Consider the following 25,361-nt stretch of genomic DNA (forward strand, 5'->3'; position numbering starts at 1 on the left):
ATCGGCCTTGAGCCCTGAGCAACAGGATAGCCCGGGTCACGGGAAAACACCAATCCGCCGAAAAAATAACGCAGGGGCGAGTGAGAAAAAAAAAAGAGAACGGATGCATCCCGTGTCGACGCAACGCCTGGCGCCCGTCCCCAGCGCCAACGCCAGCGCCAACCACCAGCGCGCGCTTCTCCCGCCGTCTCCTCTGCAGCTTCGGCCACGGACCAGCACCAGGTCCTCGGCGTCCGCCAGATCGGCGCCGCGCGCCGTCTCGCCCGCGACCCCAATCACCGCAGCCACCAACGACCCGGACGCTGGCGCGCAGCCAGGTCAGTTGCCAGCCACCATGAACTAGCTCCTGTCTTTTGACTTTCAAGACAATGGGTAGGGTTACGCCATGCCATGCCACGACTGAACTGCACACTGAAACTTAGTCCGTGCTTGCGCAGATAAGTGGGCGGAGTTCGCGGCGCGGGTGTCCGGCGAGTGGGACGGCTTCGGCGCGGACTTCACGGTGGCCGGCGAGCCCGTGGAGCTGCCGGCCAACGTGGTCCCGGACGCGTACCGCGAGTGGGGGGTCCAGGTCTTCGACTGGCAGACGCAGTGCCCCACCCTGGCCGACCCCGCCGCGCCGGGCGCGCTCCACTACCGCCTCGTCCGCCTCCTCCCCACCGTCGGCTGCGAAGCCGACGCCGCCACCGTGCACACCTCCCACCAGCGCCACGTCTCCTCCGCCACCGCCTTCACCTACAGCGGCGGGGGCTCCTACGTGGCCACGTGGCCCAAGGGCCCCTCGGCCGTGCTGGAGGTGGAGCACTGCATCTGCCACCCGGACAACGCGGAGGTGCGGGTCAGGCTGGTGCAGACGGTGGCGCTGGCCAAGGACGCGGCCCGGCTGCGCGGCGTCAAGGTGTTCTCCGAGCAGTGGTACGGCCCCTACCGCAACGGCGACCAGCTCGGCGGCTGCGCGCTCCGCGAGTCCGCCTTCGCCGCCGGTGAGAGGCTCGCCGCGTCGGAGGTGGCGGGGCAGTGGGAGAGCGCCGCCAGGTTTTCCGGCGCGCTGGACCCCGTGACGGTGAGCATCCTCCTGCAGCACGTACCGCACAGTCCATCGACATCGAAGATAGCCGTGCGTGACACTGACATGTCTGGTGTGCAGGGCAAGTTCGCGGGGCTGGAGCCGGATCAGGAGCCGCGGAGGACAGCGAGGGACGGTGCCGGCGTGGTGACGCTGCTGCCGAAGCAGCTGTGGAGCTCGCTCAAGGTGAGCGGCGACGGCGAGGACGGCGAGGTGGTGTGCGAGGTCGGGTGGCTGCTGGGCCACGGCAGCGCGGTCACGTCGACGTGCGTCCTCTCTAGAGACGGAGACGTCAAGGTAAATATTGTGTCACTTGCTGCTACTGCGAAAATAAAACTCCTACAGTTCTTTCTTAATACTGACCGTGCTGCCTGGCTCGTGTGTAGGAGATAGCTGCGGCGCAGGAGACCCGGGTGTCGGAGGCCACCTGACCTGCGGCAGCCACTGCCAGGACCTCTTCAGGTTTCATCACATCTTTACATAGAAAGTGAAGAAAAATATACTTACACATCTAGAATAGCCATACTCATACTGTAAATCTGCCATCTAGTACTGAACAAATTGGTCTCTGCAAAATCATGAACTGGTGTGGTGTGCCAGCCCTTTGTTGCCCTGGCTTACCAACGACAGCCAGAGCTTCTGGGCCTGCTTGATTATGATCTGTGCAGATAGATTCATAATTTTAGAAATTAAAACAGTACTAACTACCAAGACCAAACTTGGGGAATATGACATTTCATGAAGACAAGTTTTTCATTAGACACAAAGTACACAACTGATCACACAAAGAACAAACGAACTTGACGCACGCCCTCTTACTTCCACCTGCTGGATAGCAGCCAGTCTTGCAGTCATATGAACCAGGACACAACTACTTACTATATGGAACCCACGACGCTGTCTCTCACAATGACTGTACTGCTAGCTAGACCAGCTTATTTTCGATAAATGCCGCCGAAAGAATCGACCTGTTCTCTTCCCGTACTTCGGAAGTACATGCCCACAACCCAATTTGGGTTGTGGACATAATGGCAATGAGAAGAGAACAAAATCTGTGCATTAATGTACTTGAGCTGCATCTCTCAAGGTCACATTCAGACTGGTTTCCATTGTTGGACGTCCAAGTCCAATATTGCCACCATTAGCGTTGCCTTGCATCATGGCTACAAATTCGGCATAATCAATTTGACCGTCCTGAAAAAAAAAAGATAATGCACATTCATTAGATTCAGTTGGTTTCTGACAAACAAATCAGCGGTGATGTAGGTCATGCTGAAAGTAACACTATAATTTTTCTCATAGTATTATCCAGCTAAGATCACTGTTACAAAGTTGACATTTAAGTAGTAATGAGTTATTATTACTATATTATTATTTTTGCAACATTATGCAGATACCAAAGTCTGTATTGTAATCCGAGATCTATGTGTTCCGTGCTGTTGCTATATAGATTTTGTTTTTCCTTTGAGCTGTTGAGCCACTGGGTATTAGGCGTAGCTGGTGGTAGATACCCAATGCCACCAAGGCCAAAGGTACAATTTCACAAGTTAAATGGGTCTTAGAATTAAGACCCGCTGCAGTGGGTATCAAAGATGCAAGTCCCAAAACACTATACATGTCTAAATTGACTAAATATGCCTAACACTTTTGCGACTGTTTGCTGTCGCAAAAGTGTTACAGGTTCTTCATGAGTCAGAACCACAGTTAAATGATACTAACAATTAACAGGCATGCCATGATATTTTAGATTGCGATAATCGACTTACATTGTTCTGATCGGCCTCTAAAATAATCTCTTCAAGGAGAGTGCCTTCCATGTTATATTCTGCACAGGCTCGTTGAAGCTTGTCGACTGTGATATAGCCACTGCCATCTTTGTCAAAATATGTAAAAGCTGCCTTCAAGTGTTCTTCCCGCTCTATCTTGTTTAGAGGCATGGTTGCAGCAATAAATTCTTCATAGTTTATGGTTACATCAGTGTCTGTATCAGCCTGAAAAAGGTTCAGACAGATTAGATGAAGTAGGACAGCAATGCAGACAATATCCTACCAACAAATCAAGAAATGCATGTTATTATATTATTGCTGCATACTATATATGTACAGCTTAGGCGTTTTTCATTAAAAAAAATGCCATATGTCATCACAGCAATGATATCTATTGATTAGGCCTTCTCCAACAGAGGATATCCCAGAACCAATAAGAATTGAAGAATAGTGTGTGGTGGCTAAACAGTGTTTGAAGCAGGAAAATATTACACATTCCACACATATTGGACGAGCCTTCGTAATAATCAGAGGCACACACTTACCGCTTCCATTATATCACAAATCTCGGTATCCACCAATTCGTTGCCATATCTTGTCAGACCTTTCCTAAGCTCACCAAAAGTGATTACGCCTCTATTTTTTATGTCCACTGTCTTGAATAATTCTCTTAATCCAGCAATCTCCTCTTCTGAAAGACGCTCAGCTATCACCTGGAAGCATACTAAGTGTCACAGAAGAAACAGGGCCGTACTGTTTACAAAATTGATAGATGCAGGACATAATGAAACAAATTAAATTCCAGCATAGGGCCTAACCCACACAGTTGAATGCCAAAAACAAAAGCATATTCCCTTTCCGCAGCAGGAAATTCATGTAGTGAGACTAAAGCAGCAGCTCAAATGAACTTGCTTGCATGGCAGCAATAGAATCCATCCATGACCAATGGCATGTTCGTGTGAACTGTAATGTCAATTGATGATTCACAGTAACTATGTACGTGCCTTAAACTAACATATTATAGGAAAATCCAAACAAAACAGAGCCATGATCCATGCGATCATTATACCACATAAAGTTAATATTCTACCAAGATTTCAACTATTACACTTGTAAAGACAAAGATGTGAAATGGAAAAAATTGCAGAGAAAACTCACTCTCAGAGCCAATTTCTGTAGATTGTTCATTGCAGAGAACCGCTTGAGCCGAGAGATAACACTAGGATCCAAAACTCCATCAGTGGCCATCCCATTTTGGCAGATCCAGGGATGCCCTGGCATTAACATATAATTGGTAAACAAGTACAAAAGGAAAATGTTTGTGACTACTAAAACAATTTGCAAGGGTGAAGAAATAAATAAAATATACTTACGTAGCACTTCATGGGCTTTCAAACGCTCTGAAGGGCAATTGCAAAGCATCTTTCTTATAAGATCCTTTGCACTGTCAGATATCTTAGGCCAGGGGTCTGATTCCAAATCAAGGTGCCCCTTCAGAACTGCATCAAATATGCCTTTCTGTGTATCTGATACAATCAATATTAATCATTTTAGCAATTCCAGGAAGACAGTAGACTCAAATTTAACACCAGAGTTTAAAGAAATCACCTGCCCAAAATGGTGGAACCCCACTTAGCAATACATAGAGTATCACTCCAGCTGACCACACATCCGATTCTGGCCCATAGCGTTTGTGCAACACCTCAGGAGCAACATAGAACGGGCTGCCAACTAGCTCACTGAAAACCTGGCCTGAATTGGTAAATTAGCAAAGTTAATAAAGAAAAACAATAATTTATTCAGAAAATAACAACACTTAACACATGGGATGGGTACATATAATGCAGATACATGCGAATATGATGAGGTAGAAACAGAGTTTCATTTCAATTTGCCTCATCCTTGTAATAAGCAGTAATGATAAGCTAATATTCATATGTGTTGTTGAATCAACAAGATATACAAACTCCTGTTAGTCAACATTCAGGCCATTTTGTTATATACTAGTTTGAATTTTGAAGTGGCGGCTTGTATATAGATTGCTAAGGGTGCAGCAGGAATGTAACTGAATGTGTCTGCCTTTCAGTGTCAACAAAATATTACACAGCAAAAAAGGCAGAAAAACAGTATGGCATTTATTTATTGCTTAAAAAGATGTCCCTGTACATGCATCGAAATTCAATACCATACCTGGCTTGAAGTAGACGGATAGGCCAAAATCAATTGCTTTTATGGACAGGTCATCATCTTTGTCAAGGAGGAGGAAATTTTCCGGCTTGAGATCGCGGTGCATCACACCAAGTGAATGGCACATAGCCACAATGCTGACAACAATTCTTGTAATCTCTGCAGCCTTCATCTCACTGTAACGCCCGTTCCCCTGAATTCGGTCAAATAGCTCCCCGCCAGGCAAGAGCTCCATCACAATGTGGACCGCCTGCACGTCCTCATAGACATCCTTGATCGAGACAACGTTCTTGTGTCCCGACAAATGGTGCATTATCTGAATCTCACGGCGCACATCCTCGACATCCACCTTGGTGATGAGCTTGCGCTTGAGGATGGTCTTGCACGCAAAGTCGCACCCTGTACTTATCTCGGTGCAGAGGTACGTAGTCCCAAACTGGCCCTGCCCAAGCTTCCGGCCAAGGATATAGTGCTCCCTTAGGTCCGCCGTCTTGCGCCCGAGGACAGAGATGGATGTCGGATCCAACCCTTGCCTCAGAATACCAGCGGCGGTGGGCCTAAACGAGTCAGCATCGGGCCAGGGCTTGTCAGATTTCTTCAAGTCTGAGTAGCTATCATCTTCAATCCCATCGGCATACCTGGAAGCAGGATGCTCCCTCGGGAACCGGTTGTAGTAATCGTTCCCGGGGGTCCCATTCTGATTGCCCATCGCAATAACACCACCCTCGGCAGGCTGAAAGTTCCCAGTCTCTCACAATTGTTAGATCCTTAAATAGCCAGAGAAACCTGGAGAACTGGTAGAATTTCTCGCCGAGGAGGAAATCCTGAACCTGACATTTCACAATAGGAAACTTGATCAGTAACCCATGGGTAACACTGGACGGCAAGCAAAACTAAAATTTAGAGGAAGCCAGTGGAAACCTTGGGGATTGGCAGGAATTCCCTCCCGACGGCGTCTCTCCTCTTGCGCGAGGAGATCTCCGGTGTGAGGGCTTCCAGCACAGGGCCTGGCGCGCTAAATAGGCCAAGCTTCTCTGCTCCGCACTACACGAAATCCAACTAAACCCCACGCGAAACACGAGGCCTCCGCCGCCCCCGCACACAAGACCAAACCCTCGGGGCTGGAAGAGTTCCTCCCGAAGGCAGCTTTTTCGTCCGCAAAGCTCCCTCCGGCAGGAAATCCCCACGCCGAGGGTCTCCAATGCCGCACACCTGGCCGCGACCCGAACCGCACAGCCGCAAACAGCTGGACCCGACCACGGATCGGCGGAAACCGACGAGGAGCAGCTGGACGGCGGCTGGCCGCACGGCGAATCTGGCCCGCGGAGCACGAAATCTCCGCCGGACGGACGCGAAACCGGGGCGCGCACGGGGACGAGAGGGCCTTACGACGGGCGGCGAGCTGGACGCGAGCGAGCACGGGGAGGATCGCGCCGAGGGTGCTGGCACGGATTCTCGTGTTCCCGAGGGGCCAAAGCGCAAAACCGGTGGGTGGAAAAAATGCAGAGAGGAGAGAAGAGGAGGGCAGGCGGGGGAGGGCCACTATTTATAGTCCGGCCGGGGAGGGGGGTAGGTGCGACTCTCGGCGGAATTTCGCAGTCAAATTATTTTCTTTTCCTTTTTGGAATTTCGCAGTCGTTTTGATTTTCTTTTTAGAATTCGGCGGTCACGGTCCAGGACCTTTTTTTTTCTCCTCGAAGCCGACAGAAACCAGGGGCTTTGCCAAAAAAGAAGACGGAAACCAGGGGTGGTAAAAGTGTTTGGCCTTTGGCGGCATGAGACGGCGCCGGCGGACTCCGTCACGTCCGTCACGGGTCACAAACGGTGTGATCTCCTCCGTGGATTTCTCTTCTTTCTAGAATAGAATTGGTGTTTTTGGTTTGGTTTGGTTTCTTTATCCGCGGTACAAATCAAATCAAAGTTAGCGTGTCTCACTCCTCCGATCAGTGCTTTGGTTATTTGCACGGCAAGTCAAAGTTTTTTTTAGAAAAAAAACAAGGGCAAGTCAAAGTTGAGCTGTGCTCCGAGACGGCTGTGCAAGCGTGTTGTCCCGTTTGGAAATGAAATTGGGAAACTACGGCGGTGGATTGCACTTGCAGAAGATTGTACTACTGGATGAAGTAGTGCTTGGTTTGGAGGTTGGAGTTGCTGGCTGTCTACTTTGGCTCAAACTTCTGCTTCCCCATTTTGGAGCGAACATTTCTGCTGTGTCGGAATCTCAAGTGTTTATTGCTTTTGGGATTGGATTACAGGTGTCTGACGAGAATATGAGATGATTTGTTTGGATAAGCCAGAATATCAGAGAAAAGGTTATTCCACGATTTTTCCAGTCGCGAAACAAAAATGTTATTCCGTGATTGTTTATACTTTTAGGGAGCCGTGGCAAAGTACAACAAGGTTATTCCACGATTTTTTTTCAGTCGCAAAAAAAAGGTTATTCCACGATTTTTTTCAGTCGCATAAAAAGGTTATTCCTCGATGAGTACTTTTCCTTCTAAATTATTATACTGACCACGTCTGGAAAAAACTATTTAACAACATTTAGTGTATGTGTCAAAGAAATAGTAAGAGCAACTCCAACAATTCCTCTAAAAGTAAACCAACATGTGGTTGAGGGTTAGGTGGACAATAGTATCCCAGCTCATCAGGTTCAAGTCCTATACTTGACATTGGTGCTCGTATTCTTTTTTAAATTTATTCCAGGCCTTTCGGCTATACATATGTATGAACGTATGCGCCTTAAAAGATAATTCCTCCAAAAACTTATCGTAAAAGTGCTTTTATAGGGGAAGCTTCCTGATAGGTACTTTTATCAGATCTCGTAAACTTTTGCTCTTAAACATGATTTTATTTTATTTTTCATTAAACAAAACTAGATAATGACCTAGGGCCCGTTGGTCAGTGACGCACATCACGGCACTCCGACAACATGGCAGTGATGCGACGGCGACACGACACGGCAATTTTTCGGCGAAGCGGCGGTAGCACAATGGCTTTCTGCCGGGGCAACGGTGACGCGGTGGGCTTTTGACGAAGCGACAGCGGCATGGTGGCTTTTCGGCGACGTGGCTGTCCATGAGGTGGCAACGACACAATGGTTTTTCAGCGAATCGGCGGCGACATGGTGGCTTTATGGCGACGCGGCAACTGTTCACGGGGCGGCAACGACACAGTGGTTTTCCGGCGAAGCGGCACGGTGGCTTTCCTGCGACGCGACAGTTTCAGGCAGTTACCTTGTGCCAAAAGTTTACAGGAAGCAAGACTTCATCTAAACCGAAGCGAAGTTGAGATCAAATTTACATGATTGTGTAAATTCAATTCACATTTACAGGATTTGTTGGAGATGCTTTTGTGCCGAAACTTCTCTTAAACGGTAGTTATTTTACAAATACGAGGTCTGTTGGAGTTGCTATAAACTAATTGTCTGTTTGTTCAGCTGATCACCCTCATTCTATCCTCTTTTACCATGGTGCTCCATCACCTTGCACTGTGACGATGTCGCCTCTGGTTGGACCATCATCCCCTCCAACCATTGGCGTCGGCATTCCTTCTGGAGCTCCACTTTTGCAACAACACCGACCCTCATAGCATGTGCTTCAGAACTGCAGTCATCGCCATAGAACTCTTGAATCGGTCTGAAGCGCCTGACACCAAATGTCCTCAACGCTTCCGCACGGCGAGAAATTTTAACCTCACCGTGCCTGATGTGGCAAGAATCTACGCCAGAGCTCACTCCGTCCCATTGGACAAGCTAGAGGAGAAATAGGGCCCGAAAGATCCAATAGAGATGAAGTGTCGTCATCTATCCAAACACCTCCTCGCAAGAAGAAAAAGGAAAAAAAAAACTAACCCAAACTACTAGTTGGAGCCAAGGCACCAGGATGCCCCTACTCGCCACTGACCGTCTCAACGGCAAGTAGTGGAAGGTGGATCCACAGGCTCGCCGACGAAATTTGGAAGGAGTGGGTGGCCTAGGCACCACAGTCGACAGAAGGAAAGAGAAACCATGACTTGAAGAAAACTTCTTAAAGTTTGACCAAGTTTATATAGAGAAAACTCTCAATATTCACAAACATTTACAATATGAAATCTATTTCTCTGGATGTGTGTGCATATATATTTGGTATTTGAGATGTAGTACATGTTTTTCTAGAAAATAAAATTTTCAAAGCCTATAATTTTGAGAAAAATCACACGAAGGGAGAGGATTAGTACGAATGTAGTACGACACGCGTGTGCTGTCGCGGCTCCAAGTCAAGCTGTTTTTTTTAGGGTCCCAAGTCAAGTTGTTGGGTGGACGGTGCCGGTCGCCCTTGGGGCGCACGAGCGCGAGGCGCGTTTTCAGCTTGCTGGACACGTACCGCCTGAAGCCCTCGCGAGCCGCGACGGCCACATGCGCCGGCTGGACTCGATCGAGCAGCGGGGACAGAGCCACGCACACGGCCACATGGTCCGGTCTGGTCTGGTCTGGTCTGGTCTGGTGGTGTACAGCCGTCACAACGCGCCATTCGCTTCCCGTGAATCTACGCACAGGCTAGCATCGAGCGGGTCGCGGCCTGACGGCCTCGAACCGACCGGCGCCGCGTCGCCGCCCCGCTCTCGTGCCGATCTCGGCCACGCGACCCGGGACGGGTAACGTGAGGGAGGCACGGTTAGGCCGCCGTCGCCGTCGGGACACGATCGGGCCAGGGGTCGCTCCGCCCGCTGCCACCTTTCCACGAGCCATCCGTCGATCGCGATCGTCGATCTGCTGGACCTGAAAGGTGGTGACGGGGCGATCTGAACCCACACCACAGCGACCGCGAGGTCGACTCGAGAGGACGTGACGTGACCCAGACTCTGCGCACGGCGCACCGCATTTGCTGCGGTGGAGACGGATTATTATTACTTCTGGAAACCGGAGTGCACAGATGACTATTGCACAAAATGATAGGGGAAATTAGGTGGATACCGAACGCTACGGCACGAATAAGCTTCTCGAGTAAAGGAATGGTCTACTGTAAAGTGCGGTGCGGTGCGTTGTGCGTGATGTTGATGTGCACCTATCCCTCCGATATAAAGAAATGCAAATGGGCGACGTACGTCCGGTGCCTTGGAAAGGTTTGGCTCTTTTTCTAGTACCAGGAAAAGAAATGTTAGGTTCTTGTCTAAAGTAAGAGAAAGTCATGCCTTGTTATTGGAATCCAAAGGTTAATCATATGATCGTATCCGTAAACACATTCTTCCACCGTTATGTGACAGGGGGAGTGATCATTTTAGCCCCGCCTATTTTCTTTTTCTGTTTATGCGGAATAAACGGAACTAATCGTCTTCTTCTCTGTCTTTGCAAAACAAATTCGTGAATTAACTTTTTTTAAAGCGCATAGAAAACTAAAAAGCAAAGAAGTTACATCAAAATCAGAGAGGGGGGGGGGGGGGGGGGGGGGGGGGGGGGGGGGGGGGGGGTGTCTTCCCTACAAGTTGCTCCATCGCCGGAGCTAGGTTGTCGTTGTTGATCGCAAACAGGGACTCATCAAGGTCAAGGTCCTGCCGGATCGGCGTCGTGGAGAACAAGTCGGCAATGCCGGAAGAGATGCAGATCCTCTTAGAGCCAGACCTCCATTATTTCTCACATGCCTCACTTTTGACATTGCATGATACACTAACATGATGGATTAGAGGTTTGAGGGTCTAAGGCTGGTCATAGTGGACAGTAACTTAGACTAGTGTCATGCATATGACACTAGTCTATATTACTATTTTCATAATGCAAAGTAATATACTAATACTGGTATCATATATGGCTTCATTTATTAGCTCGTAGACTCATCTTGTCTTGAAAAGCGTTATGTTACAGTAACATATTATGTTACCACCTTTCATTAATTACTTGCCACATAAGCAGAATTTTCTCAAAGTGCGCTATGTTACTAGCTAAGTTACTCCCACTATGACTAGCCTAACTACTGAGGGAAGTTGTCATCACTGTCTCGTCGACATACCCTGCAAGCAGGGGCGGGCCCAGCTCAATTTATGGGTATTCAAATGAATACCCATTATTTTGGCAAAAGAAATTCTTATATGCAGTGTGTGTATGTGATAATACATGTACACCCAATCTCGAACCTCACGCGAGTACAAAGGTATGGAAGGGGACCAAACAATTAGTCTCATTTACACAAGACACACATTCATCTCACGGCCGAGTGCACACTACTGCAACGACCACACCAAAAACTTATACACAATGTCTTTTCTCTAATCAGAGTTGTTAAGAAGTCGGGGCTCCAGCTACCATCCATAGATCAGACGATGTGTTTGATCTTCCCTATACAGCTAGAAACGTCTCTTTGGCTATGTGCGGGGCAAAGATTGGACGCATCCAGAGGCACTCAAGGTGACGGCGAGTTTTGCCTCATAACACTATTCAGATAAGCCACATCACGCTTAAACGATCCATGAGAGGCTAATCTCCCATGATAAGACTAGAAGTCCTCCAATGAGCATCACATGCCAAAATGGTGGACATCACAACGTCTAAGAGCAACTCTATCAGACCCCGCATCCTACCGGCCTGCAAAATGCGTTTGCAGTTTGCGCAAAATCGCTTTTGCGGACCGGCGCGGACAGCCAAGTATATTTGTAGAATATGCTTTTTTACGGGTCGGTTTCCGCGGGTTCTGCTCGTGCATCACCGCGACGACCCGCAAACAGAAAAAGTGCAAATCTCGCGTTTGACATAGGGTTTCACAAACAAGTTCAAATTCAGATGACATAACACGGTTTTACGCGTAAATAAAAGCCAAGTTCATTACGGCAAACGCAAAAGAGGGCCCTGCAAAAGTTTGCGCCCATGTCCGGCATCATCTTGGTCGATCTCTACTCCGCGCCATCGAGTCCATCTTGAAGTTCATCGCCACCACCGAATCCACCTCCCGCGCTTGTTCCAACTCCCGCACCGAAATCATCAACATTGCCACCATACGGAGCGGAGAAAACATCTCCCGAAATGTAGCACGCACCGACTGACGCCACCATTCTTCTCTTCAAAATTTCTCTCCTTGCCATATCATGCCATGTTTTGGTGAGATCGTCCATGTCATTGCGGTTCATTGACATGATCTTATTCTCTTCGGCGAGCAGCTTGGACATGGCTTCGTTTTCTGCAGTGCGTGCTCTTCTCTCCTCAATGGCAGCTTTGCGCAACCCCTCTTCTTTGAGCAATTGCAACTTTTCTTGCTTCTCCTTTGCCTTCTTCTCGGCCAACTTTTTCTTAATCTCCAACGACTTCAACAACATCGACTCGTTTGATTGCACCATGGCATCAATCTTCTTCCTCAAGCTCGATGCTTCTTGCTCTCTCTTCATCTTCTCCTTGGTCTTCTTGTTGCCATCGGGCTTGTGCAAACTTATTGGGCCATCATCATCCTCATCTTCATCCATGTTTGTAAGTGAGCCTCTCTTTGGTGGGGACTCTTTGTCGATCAATTTCCACTTCTCGCAATTTTGGAGCAGCTCCCAATAATGCTCTAGTTTGAAGAATTTGCCTTCCGAAACTTTCATGTCCTTGTATCTATGTTGAGCAATCTTGTCCTACAAAATGTGAACAAAGTGATGCAATCATTTCCCATGATGCAAATATGATGATGCATAACTTGAACAAAGGCAAAACAAACTCACGTAGTCGGACTCCACCGTGCCACTTGGAGGTGCATTGCGTACTTGCTCCAAGCAAGCTGCCCAACGGCTGCACATTGGTTTGATATTCTCCCAACGCCCTTGAAGCGACCGAAATGTGCGTGGAGTCTTATTGGGATGCTTTGCCATAATGCTGAAGTATTGATCTTTGATCCTTTGTCAATATCTCTTGGCGGTTTGAGAAGTTCCCGTGCATGCATCAAGAGACACCGCACTCCATGCTTTGATCAAAGCTTGATCTTCCAAGATCGTGTAGTTCTTCGATCTTATGCTTTTCCCAGTTTTTGTTTGCCATTGCTCATACGCTTCCGCTTCGATCTCCTCCAATTCATCCTCACAACCATGATCATCCACGCCGGCCTTCGTTTCATTGTAGTCGAATGCGGCGAACGGGGCTTGATCAATGTCAACCGCGTTCGTGTCTGATAACCCACAAGTATAGGGGATCGCAACAGTTTTCGAGGGTAGAGTATTCAGCCCAAATTTATTGATTCGACACAAGGGGAGCCAAAGAATATTCTCAAGTATTAACAGTTGAGTTGTCAATTCAACCATGATGACCCACAAGTATAGGGGATCTATCGTAGTCCTTTCGATAAGTAAGAGTGTCGAACCCAACGAGGAGCAGAAGGAAATGATAAGCGGTTTCCAGCAAGGTATTCTCTGCAAGTACTGAAATAAGTGGTAACAAATAGTTTTGTGATAAGATAATTTGTAACGAGCAACAAGTAACGAAAGTAAATAAGGTGCAGCAAGGTGGCCCAATCCTTTTTCTAGAAAAGGACAAGCCTGGACAAACTCTTATATGATGTAAAGCGCTCCCGAGGACACATGGGAATATCGTCAAGCTAGTTTTCATCACGTTCATATGATTCGCGTTCGGTACTTTAATAATTTGGTATGTGGGTGGACCGGTGCATGGGTACTGCCCTTACTTGGACAAGCATCCCACTTATGATTAACCTCTATTGCAAGCATCGGCAACTACAACAAAAGTATTAAGGTAAACCTAACCATAGCATGAAACATATGGATCCAAATCAGCCCCTTACGAAGCAATGCATAAACTAGGGTTTAAGCTTCTGTCACTCTAGCAACCCATCATCTACTTATTACTTCCCAATGCCTTCCTCTAGGCCCAAACAATGGTGAAGTGTCATGTAGTCGACATTCACATAACACCACTAGAGGAAAGACAACATACATCTCATCAAAATATCGAACGAATACCAAATTCACATGACTACTAATAGCAAGACTTATCCCATGTCCTCAGGAACAAAAGTAACTACTCACAAAGCATAAACATGTTCATAATCATAGGGGTATTAATGTGCATATAGGATCTGAACATATGATCTTCCACCAATTAAACCAACTAGCATCAACTACAAGGAGTAATTAACACTACTAGCAACCTACTAGCACCAATCCCGGACTTAGAGACAAGAATTGGATACAAGAGATGAACTAGGGTTTTGAGATGAGATGGTGCTGATGAAGATGTTGATGGAGATTACCCTCTCCCGATGAAAGGATTGTTGGTGATGACGATGGCGATGATTTCCCCCTCCGGGAGGGAAGTTCCCCGGCAGAACAGCCCCGCCAGAACCCTAGATTGGTTCCGCCAAGGTTCCGCCTCGTGGCGGCGGAGTTTCATCCGAGAAGATGGCTTATGATTTTTTCCATCGAAAGACTCCATATAGCAGAAGATGGCCACCGGAGGGCCACCAGGGGCCCATGAGGTAGGGGGCGCGCCCAGGGGGTAGGGCGCGCCCCCCACCCTCGTGGGCAGGGTGTGGCCCCCCTGGTGAAGTTCTTGCGCTCAATGTTTTTTATATATTTGGAAAACATCATCCGTGAAGTTTCAGGACTTTTGGAGTTGTGCAGAATAGGTCTCTAATATTTGCTCCTTTTCCAGCCCAGAATCCCAGTTGCCGGCATTCTCCCTCTTTATGTAAACCTTGTAAAATAAGAGAGAATAGGCATAAGTATTGTGACATAATGTGTAATAACAACCCATAATGCAATAAATATTGATATAAAAACATGATGCAAAATGGACGTATCAACTCTCCCAAGCTTAGACCTCGCTTGTCCTCAAGCGAAAAGCCGAAATCGAAAAATATGTCCACATGTTTAGAGATAGAGGTGTCGATAAAAATAAAATACGGACATGAGGGTATCATGATCATTCTTAGAGCAGCAACTTATATAATTCTTGTCATATGATGTCTTATGCTAGAGTAATAATTTAACCACAATATCAAGTACGAATCGTAAACTTCATTGAAAACTGACAAACTTTGATCTCAGTCATTGAAGCAAATGCAATTTATCATAACATAGGAAAAAGTCAATGTATAAGAGCTTTTCAGCAAGTCCACATACTCAACTATCATATATTCTTTCACAATTGCTGACACTCACGCAATACTTATGGGTATGGAGTTTTAATCGGACACAGAGAAAGATAGGGGCTTATAGTTTTGCCTCCCAACGTCTTACCTCAAGGGTAATGTCAACAGTAATAGTTCATGAAAACTCACATCCAATTAGCCATATATACCAGGATCTTTCCAACATATTGCGCTTGCCAAAGGATAAAATGTAAAAAGGAAGGGTGAAGATCACCATGACTCTTATGCAATGTAGGAGATAAAAGTAAAATATAGGCCCTTCGCAGAGGGGAGCAGAGGTTGTCATGCGCTTTTGTGGTTGGATGCACAAAATCCTAATGCGAAAGAATGTCACTTTATATTGCCACTTGTGATATGGACCTTTATTATGCAGTCTGTCGCTTTTATTACTTCCATATCACACGATCGTATAAAGCTTATTTCTTCCACATCAATCAATCATACATATTTATAGAGCAATTTTTATTGCTTGCACCGATGCCAACTTACTTGATGGGCCTTACTCAATCCATAGGTAGGTATGGTGGACTCTCATGGCAAAACTGGTTTAAGGGTATTTGGAAGCACAAGTAGTATCTCTACTTGGTGCAATGAATTTTGCTAGCATGAGGGGGAAAGGCAAGCTCAACATGTTGGAGGATCCAAGACAATATAATTTATCTCAGATGTAAGAAAACATAACCCATTATGTTGTCTTCCTTGTTCAATGTCGAATCTTTAGCATGTCATATTTTAATGAGTTCTCACAATCATAAAAGATGTCCAAGATAGTATATTTATATGTGAAGATATCTCTTTCTTTATTACTTCCTATTAATTGCAACGATGACCAAAACTGTGTTTGTCAACTCTCAACAACTTTTATTCATCATACTCTTTCTATGTGAGCTCATTACTCTCCATAAGACTCACATGATCTATTTGTTTCTTTTTATTTCTTTCTCTTTTCTTTTATTCACTTAGGATCATGGCCAAATAATCAAGCCCTTGACTCAACACTAATCTTTATTATATAGCTCACGGACTTGATTACATAGAAGGATAATGCAGCAAAACTCACAACTAGATCATACTAAGAACTTTTATTCTACTAGATCAAGATATTACCAAAAGGATCGAACTAAGAAAAACGGTAAAGATAAAAGTGATGGTGATACGATACCGGGGCACTCCCCAAGCTTGGCAGTTGCCAAGTGGAGTGCCCATACCCATGTGATTATGTCTCTCTTGTTGATGAAGAAGGTGGAGTTGTTGATGATGGATAGTCGCACATCGAGCGTAGGAGGTCTTCCAGCTTGCGGATAATGCCCTTGAGTGCGATGATATGCTCCTTCAACAAAATATTTTCACGTGTGAGATACTTATTTTGTATACGAGCCAACTCAATCATCTTGAAAGCTTCGATTTCTGTTGGGGTAAGAAGATTGTGATCCAGTTGAAGGGTGTCTTCTGTTGTTGGAACTTGGTCCTCCATGGCCTTCTTGATCCCTTCATCCTTGTTGATCTCCATAGGTTCTTCTCTCTTCAGCTCTATCTTCATTAGCCAAGCATCATTGCCCTCATGGTTGGAGGAGGAGGGAGACGACATAGTGCCTGGCCTTGAGAACCCTGACAGAAAACAGCTCGAAACAAAGGCATGAGATTTTTGCGTGATACGGGAGTCAAAACCCCTAGGAGGTTATATAATGAATTTTTACCGACCAAAATACGTGTCCTGTAAGAAAACGGAGTCCGGAGAGCACATGAGGTGCCCACGAGGTAGGGGGCGCGCCCAGGGGGGTAGGGCGCGCCCTCCACCCTCGTGGAGCCCTCGTGTCCTTTCCGGACTGCTGCTTATTTTTCTATTTTTCTAAATATTCCAAAACAGAGAAATATTGCCTTAAAAACTGTTTTGGAGTCGGTTTACTTACCGTACCACATACCTATTCCTTTTCGGAGTCTGAAACATTCGGGAAAGTATCTCTTATGTATTCCTCCAGGGTTACGGTTTCAATAACATTGGTTTCAACATTTATGGGATTACCTGAGATATAATGTTTGATTCTTTGACTGTTTACCACCTTTGGATTCGTGCCTTCGAAGTTGTTGATTTTTATGGCACCGGAACAGTAGGCCTCCTCGATAACGTAAGGACCTTCCCATTTAGAGAGAAGTTTTCCTGCAAAAAATCTTAAACGAGAGTTGTATAGCAATACATAATCACCTACATTAAACTCACGCTTTTGTATCCTTTTGTCATGCCATCTTTTAACTTTTTCTTTAAACAACTTGGCATTTTCATAGCCTGGATTCTCCATTCATCGAGTGAGCTAATATCAAATAACCTCTTCTCATCGGCAAGTTTAAAATCATAATTAAGTTCTTTAATATCCCAATAAGCCTTGTGTTCTAGTTCGAGAGGTAAGTGACATGCTTTTCCATAGACCATTTTATACGGAGACATACCCATAGGATTTTTATATGCAGTTCTATAGGCCCATAATGCGTCATCAAGTTTCTTGGACCAATTTTTTCTAGATCTATTAACAGTTTTTTGCAAAATTAATTTGAGTTCTCTATTGCTCAATTCTACTTGATCACTAGACTGAGGGTGATAAGGAGATGCAATTCTATGATTAACATCATATTTAGCAAGCATTTTACGGAAATCACCATGAATAAAATGTGAACCGCCATCAGTCATTAAATATCAAGGGACTCTAAACCTTGGAAAGATAACTTCTTTAAGCATTTTAATAGAAGTGTTATGATCAGCACTACTAGTTGGAATAACTTCTACCCACTTAGTAACATAATCAACAACAACTAAAATATGTGTATAACCATTAGAGGAAGGAAAAGGTCCCATATAGTCAAAGCCCAAACATCAAATGGTTCAATAACAAGTGAATAATTCATAGGCATTTATTGACGTCTACTAATATTACCAATTCTTTGACATTCATCACAAGACAGAACAAACTTACGGGCATCCTTGAAGAGAGTAGGCCAATAAGAACCAGATTGCAATACCTTATATGCAGTCCTATCTCCAGCATGGTGTCCTCCATAAGCTTCGGAGTGACACTTGCGTAGGATCTGTTCCTGTTCATGCTCCATCTTTATAAAGATGTGGGTCATCCCAAAAGTAATGCCTCAAATCATAAAAGAACTTTTTCTTTTGCTGGTATGTGAAACTAGGTGGTATAAACTTAGCAACAATGTAATTAGCATAATCAGCATACCATGGAGCAGTATGAGAAGCATTTATGACATTGCTCATCAGGAAAGCTATCATCAATAGGTAGTGGGTCATCAAGCACATTTTCTAACCTAGACAAGTTGTCTGCAACGGGGTTCTCAGCTCCTTTTCTATCAACAATATGCAAATCAAATTCTTGTAGCAAGAGAACCCATTTAGCATTGTCTAGAGTTTTACTAGCATATTGAATAACATTTAGTTTCTGATCAACTCTTTGTCCTAGAACAGCACCTACAACATAATCACTAGCATCACAAATAATTTCAAAGGGTAAATTCCAATAAGGTGGCTGAACAATAGGTGCAGAGATCAATGCTTTCTTAAGTATTTCAAATGCTTCCACACAATCATCATCAAAAACAAATGGTATATCTTTTTGTAGTAAATTAGTCAGAGGCCGAGAAATTTTTGAGAAGTCCTTAATGAACCTCCTATAAAAACTGGCATGACCAAGGAAACTTCTTATACCTTTTATGTCCTTGGGACATGGCATCTTTTCAATAGCATCAACCTTGGCTTTATCAACTTCAATACCTCTTTCAGAAACTTTATGCCCCAAGACAATACCTTCATTAACCATAAAGTGGCACTTTTCCCAATTCAAGACAAGATTAGTTTCTTCACATCTCTGCAAAACTCGATCAAGGTTTCTCAATCAATCATCAAAAGAAGATCCATGGACGGAAAAGTCGTCCATGAAAACCTCACAAATCTTTTCACAAAAGTCAGAGAATATAGCCATCACGCATCTTTGAAAGGTAGCAGGTGCATTACATAAACCAAAAGGCATACGTCTATAAGCAAAAGTACCAAAAGGGCATCTAAAAGTAGTCTTTGATTGATCTTTGGCTGACACATGTATTTGAGAGAAACCAGAATAACCATCTAGAAAGCAAAAATGCGTATGCTTGGATAATATTTCTAGCATTTGATCGATAAAAGGTAAGGGGTAATGATCTTTTTTAGTAGCCTTATTTAACTTGCAGAAATCAATTACCATCCTATAACCAGTAATAATTCTTTGAGGAATCAATTCATATTTATCATTAGGAACAACAGTAATACCTCCCTTCTTAGGGACACAATGGACAGGGCTTACCCACTTACTATCAGCAACGGGATAAATTATACCTGCCTCAAGAAGCTTTAGTATCTCCTTTCTTACCACTTCTTTCATTTTAGGATTCATACAGCGTTAAGGATCACGAACTGGTTTAGCATCTTCTTCCAAATTAATTTTATGTTGGCATAGAGTGGGACTAATGCCCTTAAGATCATCAAGAGTATATCCAATAGCAGCACGATGCTTCTTCAGAGTTTTTAATAATCTCTCTTCTTCATGTTCTGAAAGGTTAGCACTAATAATAACATGATATATCTTTTTCTTATCAAGATAAGCATATTTAAGAGTATCCGGTAAAGGTTTAAGCTCAAACACGGGATCACCCTTGGGTGGAGGAGGATCCCCTAGGATTTCAATAGGTAAATAGTTTTCAGAATAGGTTCCTGTTTAAAGAATACTTCATCTAATTCCCTTCTTTCATTCATACACATGTCATTTTCATGGTCTAGCAAGTATTGTTCTAAAGAATCACTAGGAGGTATGGCAATAGAAGCAAGACCAATAATTTCATCCTTACTAGGTGTTTCTTCTTCACGGTGTTGTCTACTAAATTTAGAAAAATTAAATTCATGAGTCATATCATCTAAACCGACAGTAACAACATCCCTTGTGCAATCTATGGTAGCATTAATAGTATTTAAGAAGGGTCTACCAAATATAATGGGACAAAAGCTATCTTGTGGGGAACCAAGAACAAGAAAATCAGCAGGATATTTAGTTTTCCCACACATGACTTCAACATCTCTAACAATTCCCATTGGTGAAATAGTATCTCTATTGGCAGGATCAAGAGAATTAAACCATATCTTAGCATCACCCTTTAATGAGAACGAAAATATTTAAGGATATAAAAGTAACGAGTTCTCTCATCTTTAGTGAATAGGGTGGCTATATCATTCAGTTTAGTAAGATGTGCCACAACAGTTTCAGATTCATAACCATGAAAAGGATCAGATTCAACCAAAGTAATTATATCAGGATCAACAGAGAATTCATAATCCTTATCAGTAACAAAGATGGTGAAGTAGCAAAAGCAAGGTCATGTTTCATTCTAGCATTTAGAGATTTCTTACTCCATTTAGCTAATAACCTTTTGAGTTCATTTCTATTTTTGCAAGCTAAAATAGCTAAAGAAGCTTCTTGATCAAAAACATAACCCTTAGGAACAACAAGTGATTCTTCATCATCACTTTCATCAGTATCATCAGATTCAATATTTTCAATTTCTCTAGCTCTAGCAAGTTGTTCATCAAGAAAATCACTAAGTGGCACAGTAGTATCAAGCATAGTAGTAGTTTCATCATAAGTATCATGCATAGCAGAAGTGGCATCATCAATAACATGCGACATATCAGAACGAATAGTAGAAGCAGGTGTAGGTGTCGCAAGCTTACTCAAAACAGAAGGTGAATCAAGTGCAGAGCTAGATGGCAGTTCCTTACCTCCCCTCATAGTTGAGGGATAAATCTTGGTTCTTGGATCTTTCAAGTTCGTCATAATGATAAGCAGATATATATCCCAAGTGACTGAAAGAATAGAGCTATGCTCCCCGGCAACGGCGCCAGAAAATAGTCTTGCTAACCTACAAGTATAGGGGATCGCAACAGTTTTCGAGGGTAGAGTATTCAACCCAAATTTATTGATTCGACACAAGGGGAGCCAAAGAATATTCTCAAGTATTAGCAGCTGAGTTGTCAATTCAACCACACCTGGAAACTTAATATCTGCAGCAAAGTGTTTAGTAGCGAAGTAATATGATAGTAATGATAACGATAACAAAAGGTAACAGCAGTAAAAGCAATGTTTTTGGTATTTTGTAGTGATGATAGCAATAGCAACGGAAAAGTAAATAAGCGAAGAACAATATATGGAAAGCTCGTAGGCAATGGATCGATGATGGAGAATTATGCCGGATGCGGTTCATCATGTAACAGTCATAACCTAGGGTGACACAGAACTAGCTCCAGTTCATTGATATAATGTAGGCATGTATTCCGAATATAGTCATACGTGCTTATGGAAAAGAACTTGCATAACATCTTTTGTCCAATCCTCCCGTGGTAACAGGGTCCTTACGGAAACTAAGGGATATTAAGGCCTCCTTTTAATAGAGAACCGGAACAAAGCATTAACACATAGTGAATACATGAACTCCTCAAACTACGGTTGTCGGTGTCAAAACTGGCAGATCTTGAGTAGGGGGTCCCGAACTGTGCATCTAGGCGGATGGTAACAGGAGGCAGGGGACATGATGTTTTACCCAGGTTCAGGCCCTCTTGATGGAGGTAAAACCCTACGTCCTGCTTGATTATTCTTGATAATATGAGTAGTACAAGAGTAGATCTACCACGAGATCAGAGAGGCTAAACCCTAGAAGCTAGCCTATGGTATGATTGTATGTTGTCCTACGGACTAAAACCCTCCGGTTTATATAGACACCGGAGGGGGCTAGGGTTACACAAGGTCGGTTATAAAGGAGGAGATATACATATTCGTATTGCCTAGCTTGCCATCCACGCTAAGGAGAGTCCCATCCGGACACGGGACGAAGTCTCCAATCTTGTATCTTCATAGTCCAACAGTCCGGCCAAAGGATATAGTCCGGCTGTCCGGATACCCCCTAATCCAGGACTCCTTCAGTAGCCCCTGAACTAGGCTTCAATGACGATGAGTCCGGCGCGCAGATTGTCTTCGGCATTGCAAGGCGGGTTCCTCCTCCGAATGTTTCATAGAAGATTTTGAACACGAGGATCGTGTCCGACTCTGCAAAACAAACATTAGATGTCATTGATAACGGGATCACATCATTAGGAGAATGATGTGATGGACAAGACCCAATCCTAAGCATAGCTCAAAGATCATGTAGTTCGTTTGCTATAGCTTTTCCGAATGTCAAGTATCATTTCCTTAGACCATGAGATTGTGCAACTCCCGGATACCGTAGGAGTGCTTTGGGTGTGCCAAACGTCACAACGTAACTGGGTGACTATAAAGGTGCACTACGGGTTATCTCCGAAAGTGTCTGTTGGGTTGGCACGAATCGAGACTGGGATTTGTCACTCCGTATGACGGAGAGGTATCTCTGGGCCCACTCGGTAATGCATCATCATAATGAGCGCTCAATGTGACCAAGTGGTTGATCATGGGGATCAATGCATTACGCGTACGAGTAAAGTGAATTGCCGCGTAAGTAACGAGATTGAACGAGGTATTGGGATACTGACGATCGAGTCTCAGGCGAGTAACACTACCCGATTGACAAGGGAATTGTATACGGGATGATTGAATCCTCGACATCGTGTTCATCTGATGAGATTCATCGTGACCTGTTGGAAGCCAACATGGGTATCCAGATCCCGCTGCTTGGTTATGACCGGAGAGTCGTCTCGGTCATGTCTACGTGTCTCCCAAACCCGTAGGGTCTACACACTTAAGGTTCGGTGATGCTAGGGTTGTAGAGATATTAGTATGTGGTAACCCGAAAGTTGTTTAGTGTCCCGAATGAGATCTCGGATGTCACGAGGAGTTCCGGAATGGTCTGGAGGTGAAGAATTATATATAGGAAGTCCAGTTTCAGCCATCGGGAAAGTTTCGGGGTCACCGGTATTGTACCGGGACCACCGGAAGGGTACCGGGGATCCACCGGGTGGGGCCACCTACCCCGGAGGTCCCCATGGGCTGAAGTGGGGAAGGGAATCAGCCCCTGGTGGGCTGGTGCGCCCCCATGGGCCTCCCCCTGCGCCTAGGGTTGGCAACCCTAGGGGTGGGGGGCGCCCCACTTGGCTTGGGGGGCAAGCCACCCCCCTTGGCCCCCCTTGAGATCCAATATCTAGGGCCGGCGCCCCCCTAGGAGCCCTATATATAGTGGGGGGAGGGAGGGCAGCCGCACCAAGTCCCTGGCCCCTCCCTCTCCCCTCGTAACACCTCCCTCTCTCTCTCTCTCATTGGCGCTTGGCGACGCGCTACCGAGATCACCGCTGCTTCCACCACCACGCCGTCGTGCTGCTGGATCTCCATCAACCTCTCCTTTCCCCTTGCTGGATCAAGAAGGAGGAGACGTCTTCCCAACAGTACGTGTGTTGAACTCGGAGGTGCCGCGCGTTCGGCGCTAGGTCATCGGTGATTTGGATCACGACGAGTACGACTCCATCAACCTGGTTCTCTTGAACGCTTCCGCTCGCGATCTACAAGGGTATGTAGATGCACTCCCCTTTCCCTCATTGCTAGATAACTCCATAGATTGATCTTGGTGATGCGTAGAAAATTCTAAATTCTGCTACATTCCCCAACAGTGGCATCATGAGCCAGGTTTATGCGTAGTTTCTATGCACGAGTAGAACACAAAGCAGCTGTGGGCATCGATATTGTTAATTTACTTGCTGTTACTAGTCTTATCTTGATTCGGCGGCATCGTGGGATGAAGCAGCCCGGACCGACCTTACACGTACGCTTACGTGAGACTGGTTCCACCGACTGACATGCACTAGTTGCATAAGGTGGCTAGCGGGTGTCTGTCTCTCCCACTTTAGTCGGATCGGATTCAATGAAAAGGGTCCTTATGAAGGGTAAATAGAAATTGGCATATCACGTTGTGGTTTTGGCGTAGGTAAGAAAAGTTCTTGCTAAGAAACCTATGGCAGCCTACGTAAAAACTTGCAACAACAATTAGAGGACGTCTAACTTGTTTTTGCAGTATGTGCCGTGTGATGTGATATGACTAAAAGGATGTGATGAATGATATATGTGATGTATGAGATTGATCATGTTCTTGTAATAGGAATCACGACTTGCATGTCGATGAGTATGACAACCGGCAGGAGCCATAGGAGTTGTCTTAATTTATTTATGACCTGCGTGTCAACATAAACGTCATGTAATTACTTTACTTTATTGCTAAACCTTTAGCCATAGTAGTAGAAGTAATAGATGACAAGACAACTTCATGAAGACACGATGATGGAGATCATGATGATGGAGATCATGGCGTCATGCCAGTGACGACGATGATCATGGCGCCCCAAAGATGGAGATCAAAAGGAGCGAAATGATATTGGCCATATCATGTCACTATTTGATTGCATGTGATGTTTATCATGTTTTACATCTTATTTTCTTAGAACGACGGTAGCTTAAATAAGATGATCCCTCGAATTAATTTCAAGAAAGTGTTCCCCCTAACTGTGCACTGTTGCGAAGGTTCGTTGTTTCGAAGCACCACGTGATGATCCGGGTGTGATAGATTCTAACGTTCGAATACAACGGGTGTAAGCCAGATTTACACACGCAATACACTTAGGTTGACTTGACGAGCCTAGCATGTACAGACATGGCCTCGGAACACGGAAGACCGAAAGGTCGAGCATGAGTCGTATAGAAGATACGATCAACATGAAGATGTTCACCGATGTTGACTAGTCCGTCTCACGTGATGATCGGACACGCCTAGTTGACTCGGATCATGTTTCACTTAGATGACTAGAGGGATGTCTATCTGAGTGGGAGTTCATTGAATAATTTGATTAGATGAACTTAATTATCATGAACTTAGTCTAAAATCTTTACAATATGTCTTGTAGATCAAATGGCCACGCTAATGTTGCCCTCAACTTCAACGCGTTCCTAGAGAAAACCAAGCTGAAAGATGATGGCAGCAACTATACGGACTGGGTCCGGAACCTGAGGATCATCCTCATAGCTGCCAAGAAAGATTATGTCCTAGAAGCACCGCTAGGTGACGCACCCATCCCAGAGAACCAAGACGTTATGAACGCTTGGCAGTCACGTGCTGATGATTACTCCCTCGTTCAGTGCGGCATGCTTTACAGCTTAGAACCGGGGCTCCAAAAGCGTTTTGAGAACACGGAGCATATGAGATGTTCGA

General features: G+C 45.0%; 2 protein-coding genes across 3 annotated transcripts; one reads left to right on the top strand and one right to left on the bottom strand.

The window, feature by feature from the left end:
* LOC125511272 lies at positions 1 to 1,722 on the top strand. The gene is made up of 4 exons (XM_048676600.1): positions 1 to 317; positions 438 to 1,063; positions 1,148 to 1,363; positions 1,453 to 1,722. The coding sequence occupies exons 1-4, from the start codon at positions 104 to 106 to the stop codon at positions 1,495 to 1,497; spliced, it is 1,101 nt and encodes a 366-aa protein (XP_048532557.1). The 5' UTR covers positions 1 to 103; the 3' UTR covers positions 1,498 to 1,722.
* A 47-nt stretch (positions 1,723 to 1,769) lies between these two features.
* LOC125511271 (calcium-dependent protein kinase 7-like) lies at positions 1,770 to 6,510 on the bottom strand. Of its 2 annotated transcripts, XM_048676599.1 has the most exons (9): positions 5,941 to 6,510; positions 5,658 to 5,849; positions 5,023 to 5,576; positions 4,441 to 4,584; positions 4,206 to 4,358; positions 3,991 to 4,106; positions 3,378 to 3,545; positions 2,833 to 3,057; positions 1,770 to 2,260 (listed from the first exon to the last, which is right to left on the bottom strand). In XM_048676599.1, the coding sequence occupies exons 2-9, from the start codon at positions 5,726 to 5,728 to the stop codon at positions 2,126 to 2,128; spliced, it is 1,566 nt and encodes a 521-aa protein (XP_048532556.1). In that variant the 5' UTR covers positions 5,729 to 5,849; positions 5,941 to 6,510; the 3' UTR covers positions 1,770 to 2,125. The 2 variants fall into 2 exon arrangements, with proteins under 2 accessions (XP_048532556.1, XP_048532555.1); XM_048676598.1 differs by having other exon boundaries at positions 5,023 to 5,849.
* Positions 6,511 to 25,361: the final 18,851 nt, after the last annotated feature.

This window comes from Triticum urartu, chromosome 5 (genome assembly GCF_003073215.2).
Source record: "Triticum urartu cultivar G1812 chromosome 5, Tu2.1, whole genome shotgun sequence".
Lineage (NCBI taxonomy): Eukaryota > Viridiplantae > Streptophyta > Magnoliopsida > Poales > Poaceae > Triticum > Triticum urartu.

Bases quoted from the DNA above. Each gene is read 5' to 3' on its own strand.
- LOC125511272 (XM_048676600.1), top strand. From the start codon at position 104: ATGCATCCCGTGTCGACGCAACGCCTGGCGCCCGTCCCCAGCGCCAAC. The intron at 1,064-1,147 runs GTGAGCATCCTC...TCTGGTGTGCAG, and splicing joins GCGCGCTGGACCCCGTGACG to GGCAAGTTCGCGGGGCTGGA. The intron at 1,364-1,452 runs GTAAATATTGTG...GCTCGTGTGTAG, and splicing joins CTAGAGACGGAGACGTCAAG to GAGATAGCTGCGGCGCAGGA.
- LOC125511271 (XM_048676598.1), bottom strand. From the start codon at position 5,728: ATGGGCAATCAGAATGGGACCCCCGGGAACGATTACTACAACCGGTTC. The intron at 4,585-5,022 runs GTATGGTATTGA...TTACCAATTCAG, and splicing joins ATCCGTCTACTTCAAGCCAG to GCCAGGTTTTCAGTGAGCTA. The intron at 3,546-3,990 runs GTGAGTTTTCTC...GTATGCTTCCAG, and splicing joins TACAGAAATTGGCTCTGAGA to GTGATAGCTGAGCGTCTTTC.